The sequence below is a fragment of the Myxine glutinosa genome, chromosome 2, assembly GCF_964187855.1.
Source record: "Myxine glutinosa chromosome 2, kmMyxGlut1.1, whole genome shotgun sequence".
Lineage (NCBI taxonomy): Eukaryota > Metazoa > Chordata > Myxini > Myxiniformes > Myxinidae > Myxine > Myxine glutinosa.
Window position 1 is genome coordinate 129,146,720 of NC_136262.1, and position 10,679 is coordinate 129,157,398.

Below are 10,679 nucleotides of genomic sequence, written 5' to 3' on the forward strand. Positions count from 1 at the left end.
TTCCATAGTATCTCTCCCGGGCTACTCCCTCCTCCGGTATGATAGACCTGAGCCTCGTCCTGGAGGCGGGGTTGCTATCTTTATCAAAAACTCTCTTCCTCACTCGCCCTGCACTGCACTCTCTCCACCTCACCCCCAGGAATACCTCTGGCTACGGCTTCCCCTTCGCTCCCACCTCTTGTTCATATGTGTGTTGTACCGTCCACCAAACAGTGATGACTCAATCTACATCTCGCTGTCTGATGATATGGACCAACTTCTATCTACTCATCCCAACTCTCTCTTCCTCATATGTGGTGATTTCAACTGTCATCATGCCAGTTGGCTGGGTGTGGGTACCTCTCTCACCAGCCATGGCTCTTCAGCAAAGGACTTCTGCGACTCACTGGGACTGACACAATCTGTCAATTTCCCGACCCGGATCTCAGTCAACGGAACATCTTCTCTTCTGGACTTGGTTATGACTAACTTCCCTGAAAATGTCTGCTGCTCTTCTTCTGCTCCGATCGGATCATCTGATCATGTCCTTGTTAAAGTGGACATCTCTCTGACCATCCTCAGGGAGCCTGCTCATCGTCGACGAGTCTGGCATTTCACTCAGGCCAACTGGCACGGTCTTCAAGCAGCCATCAATCATCTGGACTGGTCTCCCATCTCTACCACCTCTGACATCAACTCATCCTGGGAATTCTTCCAAAGTAAATTGCTCTCTCTCATGCACAGATTTATCCCATCTCGTCTTCAGTTGTCATACCCTTCCTCCCGTCCATGGTACACGGAATCTTGTGGTGAGGCTGTTGCCCAGAAACAACTTGCCTTCGTCTCCTGGAAAGCAAATCCAACGGAAGGAAATCTCATTTCCTTTCACAAAGCCCGAAACAAGTGTGTGTCCACCCTCAGGAGAGCCAGGAAACAATATCTCTCCGTTCTCAAGACCGAACTCTCTTATCTGTCTCCCTCTTCCAAATCCTGGTGGCGTCTGGTCAAATCCGTTTCTGGTGTTTGTTCCCCCTCCATCCCCTCCCTTACCTCAAACGGCTACACAGCTGACTCCGCACGTGAAAAAGCTGAATGCCTCAACTCTGTGTTTGCCTCTAAATCTTGTGTCCCAAACCCATCCCTCTCTGTACCCACCATACCCAGTCGTACCCTGCTGCTCCTGGACTCCGTGTCCTTTCCTCCTGACAAGGTGGAAAAGTTTCTGTCAACCCTCGACTCTGATTCTGCAACTGGACCCGACGGCATCAGCCCACGGGTCCTAAAATCCTGCTCTGCTGCTCTGTCTCACCCTCTCTCTGTTCTCTTCACCCTCTCTTTTGCTCAAGGTCAACTGCCATCTGCTTGGAAATCAGCCAACATCACCGCTTTGCACAAAAAAGGTGCAAAAACAGATCCTAGCAACTACAGACCAATCAGCCTTCTCCCAATTATCAGCAAAGTCATGGAATCCATCATTGCTTCGGATATGAAATCTTTCCTCTTCTCCAATGGCTTGATCTCTGATCATCAATTTGGTTTCAGACCAGGTCACTCTACTCTGGACATGCTGCTTCTGCTGTCTCAACAATGGATGGAGGTCCTCAATGCCAAACAGGAAATTAGAGCTGTCTCCCTCGACATATCACGTGCCTTCGACACGGTCTGGCACCCCGCTCTGCTCACCAAACTCTCCTCCTTTGGTATCCATGGAAATCTCCACGCATGGCTGGCGGACTTCCTCTCTAGTCGTCGTCAACGTGTGGCCCTGAATGGGTTTCTCTCATCTCCTCTTCCTGTTCAGGCTGGAGTTCCCCAAGGCAGTGTTCTGGGCCCCGTGCTTTTTCTGGTCTTCATCAATGATCTCTCTGACTCTCTCGAAAATCCTCTCTATCTCTTTGCTGATGACTCCACTCTCTGCCGCTCCATTCCTCTTCCCTCAGATCGGCAGTCTGCTGCCTCCTCACTCTCTGAAGACCTGGACAAAATCACAGACTGGTCAAACAAGTGGAACATGTCTTTCAATCCTGACAAATCTCACACTCTTACTATGTCTCTCCGAAAAGATCGACTGGACAACCCTCCCATCTACTTTCTCAACAATCCTCTCCAAGAAGTTCTGTCGCTCAAGATTTTGGGTCTCACTATCTGCCATGATCTTTCTTGGGAAAACCACATTTCCAAGCTGGCCTCCAAAGCCAGTCGCCGACTGGGCATCCTCCGTCGTGCGAAGTCCTTCCTCGGCACACCTGAGCTCCTCACCACATACAAGGCTTTCATCCGCAGCTCAATGGAATACTGTTCTCCCCTATGGGCCGGTGCTCCTGCCTCACACCTAGCTCGGCTTCACGCTGTTGAAACCAAAGCTTTCAGAATTATTGGAATCTCCCGCGATGAAGCTATCTCTGAGGGCCTTTCACTCACTCACCGCAGGCAGGTAGGTGGTCTTTCTGTCTTCTACCGACTCCTCTCCGGCCTTGCACCCCCAGCTCTCTCTGTGCTCTGTCCCCCAAATATTCCTACAGGTCGCACAAGATCTGCCAGCAACCCTCTGATGGTTAAACTGCCGAAATCTCGGCTCTCTGCTCACCTTCACTCTTTCATACCTCTTTTCTCCCGCCTCTGGAACAAACTCCCTCACTCCCTTCAATCCCACTCCTCCCTCCAGGTCTTTAAAACAGCTGTTCACCACCATCTCTTATCTTCCCCCATCCAAAACCTTGATCTTTTCTACCCCCGCTAATTCACCCCAGATCCACCTTGTTTGAAATTCCAACTTCTTTCCTGGAAGTCCTGGCAGTGTCCATATGTTTTATACCTCTCCCACCGCCCCCTTCCCACGCCCCCCCCCCCCAAGCCCTCGCCCTCTCTCAGATCTCTCGATGTCTCCATGTCTCTCGGTCACTGCTCTCAAATGTTGTGTTTGTGTCCTTCCCCCTCTCTCCCCATCTTGTCTACCGCTCCCTATGTTATATGTTTTATGTGTCGGTTTGTCTTTCTGGGTGATTAATGTTCGCTCTTTCACGAGCCTCGACCTTGTATACAAAAAAAAAAAAAAAAAAAAAAAAAAAAAAAACCCCCAGCTCCAGTCCTCTCCCTGCCACAGATTTCCCGATGTTCCTGTTCTCCACTTTTGCACTTGTGTGCTTCCCTCTCTCTCCCCATCTTGTCTCCCACTCACTTTATTATGTGTTTTATGTGTCCGTTTATGGAGTTTTTTGGTGTTTAATGTGTTAACTCTCACACGAGCCTTTTATCTCCCAAAAATATAAATAACTGTCTATGAAAGAAAGAAAGCAATTGGGAAGCTTAAAGAACAGAGGTATTAAATCAGAACCACAGCATAAAAACTGGGCATTGCAAATACAACAATTTTGAATATCTTAAAATGCAAATAAACCACGAGTGCACATAGCAATAGATGACAGCCTGGTCGGCAAAGGAAAACAACTGCAGTTGATGACAGAAATGTCATCAGATCTGTGAATAAAAACCCTAAAACAACCGTCGGTGACATCACCAACAACCTCCAGAGTGCAGAGGTGAAAGTATCACAATCTACCGTTCACAGAAGATATCGACAGCAGAATTACAAAGGCCACACTGCAAGATGCAAGCCTTTCATCAGCACCAAAAATATAAAGTCCAGATTAGAATTTGCCAAGAAGTCGAGGTGAGCCTGTGAGTTCTGGAACAAAGTTTTATGGACAGATGAGACCAAGATAAACCTTCACCAAATGATGGAAAGGTGAAAGTGTGAAGAAAGGAAGGACCTGCATGTGATCCAAAGCATACCACCTCCTCCGTGAAGCATGGTGGCGGTGGTGTCATGGATTGGGCTTGCATGGCTGCCTCTGAAACTGGCTTACTTATCTTTATTGATGATGCAACTAACGAGGGCAGCAGCAGAATGAATTTGGAAGTGCACAGAAACATTTTGTTTGCCTATGTACGAGAAAATACCTCCAAACTCATTGGGCAAACAGAATCACCATGCAGCCAAACAATGGCCCAAAACACACTGCCAACACAACCAAGTTCATCAGGGAAAAAGTGGAACGTTTTAGACTAGCCAAGTCAATCTCTTGATTTAAATTCAATGGTGCATGCCTTTCACTTCCTGAAGAGTAGACTAAGGTCCGAACGCCCCCCCCCCCCCCAAAACAACTGACAACAACAACAACAAAACAAACAAATGACTGCAGGAGAGGTTTGGAAAAGCATCTCAAGGGAAGATACCAAGAGTTTGGTGACGTCATTGGCTCCCAGGCTCAATGCAGTTATTCCGTGCAAGGGATATGCAACCAAATACTAAGTATTTACTACTTTAACTTGCTTTAACTTAATCTGTTCCAATACTTATGCTTACCAAAAATGGGTGGACTGAACATAAAAAGTGCTATTGTTCTGCAATCGTAAAACATATATGTATAGAAATACCATGAAATAAAAGCTGATTTTCTGTTCTCTTGCCTTGGATTCATCATTTCGTCTGAAATCCAAATTTCTTGAGAATATGGCAATGATAAATTTGACTTCACCCGTCCAATAGTTGTGTGTGTGTGTGTGTGTGTGTGTGTGTGTGTGTGTGTGTGTGTGTGTGTGTGTGTGTGTGTGTGTGTGTGTGTGTGTGTGTGTGTGTGTGTGTGTGTGTGTGTGTGTGTGTGTGTGTGTGTGTGTCTGTCTGTCTGTCTGTCTGTCTGTCTGTCTGTCTCGTTGGTTGTTATCTACCGAATTTGGGTTTCAGGAGGTGGAACGGAGTCCTCCCAGGACTCAAAGTATCCACCCCCGGTTCAGTGAAGGATCTCGATTCATGGGCTACGTTGTGAAGTTGTGTTGTTCTCAGTTTTGTTCCAAGAGCTCTTTTTCAGGATCATCACTGAGCCCCTTACATCCTCAACTGTCGTTAGTTTGTGGTGATGTTCCCTGGGATTGTTTTTAAGATCTCTGTGAGGTTCTTCTTTATCATTCCCATTGCCCCAATTATCACTGCTACAATGTCGGCGCTCTTCAGCTTCCAGGATCTTTTCACTTCATTCTTGCGGTCTTGATATTTGGTTATTTTCTTGATTTCTGCATTATTTAGGCCAAAATTGCTGGGTTCTGATATCTCCATCAGCAATGCTGTCTTTTCCTGTTTTATTCCTGAGTATTATGTGCAGTCGCAGTACTTTGTCTTCTCTGTTCACGCTGGATGGGATCATCAGGTCATACGTGAGCATTATGTCCTTGTTTTCAATGATTGCTTTTGGTTCATGTTTCCATGAGTTTTATGGAACTGGGATATTGAAATTTCTGCAGATATGCCAATGGATAACTCTACATACCTCGTTGTGCCTTTGGGTGTACAGCTGTTCGTTCTGACTCGTTTTTTTTTACATCCTTTTAGGAGGTGACTCGGTCTTTCTGTTTCTGCCTTGCAGAACCTACACTTGTCCGATTGACTCAGTCCCACCGTCTTTTTTAATCCATTGCTGTAGTGTCTCAGTCTCAGTTGAGCTGACATCTTCTTAGCCATTCCAGTGATCCTCCTTTGTCTATCCCCAATCTGTCCAACTCTTTTCATATTTCCTTGCTCTTTTGTCTTTCTCCCAGTTGTCACTATATATCTGCAGGTATTTCATCTTGTATTTTGCTTTTGTCTTTTTTGCAATCGTTGAAGCTGTATTCGTTGCTGTTTTGGTTTGGCGCGCGACCTTCTAATCGATCTTCTAGTCGTGTGTGTGTGTGTGTGTGTGTGTGTGTGTGTGTGTGTGTGTGTGTGTGTGTGTGTGTGTGTGTGTGTGTGTGTGTGTGTGTGTGTGTGTGTGTGTGTGTGTGTGTGTGTGTGTGTGTGTGTGTGTGTGTGTTAGAATCCGTCAAGTTAAACCTTTACTTCTGGTGCCTTCTAGGATGAAGAAGATTCATTTGTGGCCAGAGCTGTGATTCATGCCATTAATGATGACAACCTCCATGGGCTACGTCACCTGCTTCAATCTCTCAAAGGCTACGACCTCAACCAGCCAAACAAGGTCAGCCTCCTAACCTCCAATCATATTGCAAGCTTAGTTGCATCACCTTGTTGCCATCACCATCAGGCCACAAATAAATACTTTCCCATCCAAAGTGGGCAAAGATTGGATTGGTCCATCTGCACTATTTTTGGAAAAGAAAATTATTCTCAGGAAGTCATAAAATTGTGCACATGCATGTGGATACGTGTACACACACACACACACACACACACTAGGTTGCACACGGTGCCCCCATATGAGCATATTGCCCTGTCCCTGTTTTTATTTTGTTCCAATCATTAAAATAATAGTCCTAGTCAATTTTTATGAAAATTGGACTCTATTTATGTGTCCCACCATTCACTTGAATATTTCCACAAAAATGGCCATAAGCCGCCATTATAACAATGTTATTGCCAACACATTGGGGTGTTTTTAATAGGCTGTCTTTAATTCCAGCACTAGTATCATTATTTGTTGTTGTTTTTTCTTGAGAGTTCAATGTGAATTGATTTACCTGTGTAAAGTTGTAAATAGAAATGCCAGGGATGAAATGTCCAGACAGTTGCCATGGAAACTGCTGCTAGATTTGGGCTATTTTTAGACATGCACAGTCTAGACATTGTCTAGACATAACAATGCAGTCACAATATGAGCTGATTGACTGATCTGCTCTGTTGCAAGTATATGCATTATGCAGGAACTGATCCTGATGTAGCTGACATGTTTGCCTTTGGCCTGTCATGACACAGATGCTATTACCCAGTTGTAGATATTGACACACATTTGTGATACGTTTGTGTGCGCTGCCAGAATTACTAGCAGAGAGGAAATATTATGGAGGAGGATAAATCATCACAAGATGCTGGTGTTCTTGATATCTGCTCAACTGATGAACTCCAGCATGAATCTACGCCAGGCTCGCCAGCAACTGCAGCAGGATCTAGTAGAATGAAAACAAGAAACTCTTCTGAGATATTTGCACTCGGTCAATCGATCACGGACGTTGATTCAGAAATAACTGGATCTCGCTTGCCTACAGCACTACAGGTCCTTCGGTGTCTGATATTCCATATACAGGATGGATATTCTACCAACAAAACCAAGTGGGATTGTTCCAAGCTGGTGCTTGCAAAGATTCAGCCTTTTTATGAGAAAGCAAACGTTCCTTTGATATGTGATCGCAAAGCATGTGAAAAGATCTTGAAGCTGCACGATGAGAACTCCAAACTAAGACAAATCCCCAAAAGTCGCCGTGACATGCCAACTGTTTTGAGCAAAGTCCATGAAACATGAGCAGGATCTTTCCAAAACATTCCCACTCTGGCCACTTGATGCTGAAGAGAAAATGAAAACTCCTGAGGACATCAAATTCCTGCAGTCCATGAAGACAGGTCGTATTGCTAGCTTTGGAGGTTTTGACGCTTCCCTCGCGAAACGGAAACAGATCAGAACAACGCAAGCTTCTGGACAGACGAAGGCAAGAAAAGGCAGAAGCTGAGATGGCGGAGTTAACTGCTACAGCAACATTTGAGAGCAGTTCTGATACTGATCCTGGTGACACCGAGGATGGAGTGGATCTCTTGCCAGGAACCTCTATGGATACACATCCGAGAAGAAAGCACAGACGAGTGGTACATTCTGGGACAGAGGCTTTCATACCTCATAACATCATGAAATCCCCCAAAATGGTTGCACTTGCTACCAGAATGAAGATGACTCCATCACAACAGGCTGCTTTCACTGAGGCATTCGTCCAGGAAGCTGGAGGGGATGTGTCCAAAGTATATACATCGTATGCTGTGGCTGATAAATCCAGACGAGAAATCGGAAAGCAAATAGCTGAAAGTTACCAGGAGAAGTGGGATGTTCCACAGTTTGCTTCTCTTCACTGGGATGGCAAGCTGCTTCCCTCGCTCACAAATAAATATGAAAATGAGGAGCGGCTGACTGTGGCGGTTGGAGATGTGACAGACATCAAGGTTCTTGGTGTGCCTGCTTACAAACCTGGAACTGATAAAAAAAATCTGGAGAAATCATTTCAAAGCTCACATTTGATTTGCTGTGCAGTTGGAACTGCACAGACTCCATTTGCAACATGGTGTTTGATACGACCGCTAGCAACACGGCATGTGGCCGCAGCATGTTTTCAGATACAGGAAACCCTAGAACGTCCACTTTTGTGGTCTGGTTGTCGGCATCACGTAGGAGAGGTCATTCTTACACACGTGTTTGAGGATCTCAAGATCGAGACATCCAAGTCTCCAGATGTCATGCTGTTCATTCGTCTCAGGAAAAATTGGAACTTGGTTCCCCATGAGAGCGATCAGCCACTGCACCGAATACAGTTAGCGTCATTTCCCGAGGAAGGTAAAGATCTAATTGATGAATGGCATGCAGAAACCTTGCAACTCGTGACATCACAAGTTGACCAGAAACGGGACGACTACAAAGAATTTCTACAGCTGTGTGCAGTCTATCTCGATCCTGACAACCTTGTGTGTGTCCTACTACTACAACATTTCAGCGTCCTGGTGCCTTACACGAAGCTAGGTGGATGGCGAAATTGATCTACTGTTTGAAAATCTGCCTGTTTGAGACACAAATCCAGGATCTCCCATCTGGAACAATAACAGCCAAGCACCAGGGAAAGAAGCTCACAGAATTCGTCACCTTTGCAACACTCGTCTATTCCACTTGGTGGATGCAATGCTCCATCAGTGTAGATGCGCCCTGGAATGACCTCCTCCTGTACAAGAAGCTGCTACGGTATCAGGAACTCAACACCATAGTGGCCAGTAGCGCACTGAAGGCGTTCAGTCGACACCTGTGGTACCTTACCGGAGAGCTAATACCACTGGCACTATTCAGCAGTAACACCCCAGCTCATGAGTGTCGCCTACTTGCAGACCAACTGCTCCAAAAAAGACCTGACACACCGCGCCAGCTTCCTGAGAATCGTTTCGGAACAGGCTTCGGCAAACCAAGGTTCCCAACAGAAGTCAATCTCGGCTCAAAACTTGCTGACTTTGTCACCGAAGATTCATGGTTTTTCTTCCATGTTCTGAAGCTGGAAGCAGGGTTCCTGTCCCTGGATGTTTCCGAGTGGCCTGAATCAGAATTCTACAAGAATGCCTTGATCAATGTTGGAGAAATCAATGTAGTGAATGATTCAGCAGAACGAGGCGTGAAGCTGAGCTCCGACTTCTTGGCAGCTGCTCACGGTGAAGAGCACTATCAGAATGTTCTCCAAGTTGTTGAAGAGAACAGAAAGATGAGGCCCAATCTGAGAAAAAGGACAACTGAACCAGATGATAAAAGTCAGGGACAATAAAGACATTGTTGGACCAAAAGTCATAAGCAGCTGATTCATGAGTTTGTTGCCTTTCTGTTTTGTGTATGTTAGCCAAATTGGCCATTATGTTCAATTAATACATTGTTGAATACATGTGTGAACTTGTGAAGGAATATAAAATGTACTTTATATCAATATCTGAACTATGTCTGTCAGGCATTAATATTTTCTGTCGATGTTTGCTAACAAAATAAATCCCTACATGTGTCCTTTGTATGTATACCACCTATTTCTGTAAGCGTTTATTGCCGTTTATTTGTTTTTGCCAGTGAATATTCAAAGCAGTGGTGGGACACATAAATAGTTTCCAATCTTCTTGAAAGTTTGCCTGGCTTTCTTATTTTGGTATAGGAATACAATGAGACCAGGGACAGATTGATTCTATAAAAAAAAATTTTTAAAGGGGCACCGTGTGCACCCTAACACACACAAAGACACACACACACACACACACAAACAGTCACTCAAACACTCAGTCACTCAAACACTCAGTCACACAAACACTCAGTCACACAAACACTCAGTCACACACACGCACACAGTCACCCACACGCACACACAGTCACCCACACGCACACACAGTCACACACACGCACACAGTCACCCACACAGTCACCCACACGCACACAGTCACCCACACGCACACAGTCACCCACACGCACACAGTCACCCACACGCACACAGTCACCCACACGCACACAGTCGCCCACACGCACACAGTCACCCACACGCACACAGTCACCCACACGCACACAGTCACCCACACGCACACAGTCACCCACACGCACACAGTCGCCCACACGCACACAGTCGCCCACACGCACACAGTCGCCCACACGCACACAGTCGCCCACACGCACACAGTCGCCCACACGCACACAGTCGCCCACACGCACACAGTCGCCCACACGCACACAGTCGCACACAGTCGCCCACACGCACACAGTCACACACAGTCGCCCACACGCACACAGTCGCCCACACGCACACAGTCGCCCACACGCACACAGTCGCCCACACGCACACAGTCGCCCACACGCACACAGTCGCCCACACGCACACAGTCGCCCACACGCACACAGTCGCCCACAAGCACACAGTCGCCCACACGCACACAGTCGCCCACACGCACACAGTCGCACACACGCACACAGTCGCCCACACGCACACAGTCGCCCACACGCACACAGTCGCCCACACACACACAGTCGCCCACACGCACACAGTCGCCCACACGCACACAGTCGCCCACACGCACACAGTCGCCCACACGCACACAGTCGCCCACACGCACACAGTCGCCCACACGCACACAGTCGCCCACACGCACACAGTCGCCCACACGCACACAGTCG

At 46.7% G+C, this 10,679-nt stretch overlaps 1 protein-coding gene across 6 annotated transcripts in view; it reads left to right on the forward strand.

Annotated features, from left to right (window-relative positions):
- The window catches only part of LOC137412398 (death-associated protein kinase 1-like), a 290,813-nt gene that overhangs the window by 206,395 nt on the left and 73,739 nt on the right, over positions 1-10,679 (forward strand). For all 6 annotated transcript variants that reach the window (XR_013622362.1, XM_078771644.1, XM_078771646.1 and 3 more), the window contains one exon: positions 5,868-5,987. Coding sequence is in view for 5 of the 6 variants with exons in the window: in XM_078771644.1 (XP_078627770.1) it covers positions 5,868-5,987 (120 nt within the window). In the remaining variant the exon portion in view is untranslated. The remainder of the gene's footprint in view (positions 1-5,867; positions 5,988-10,679) is intronic.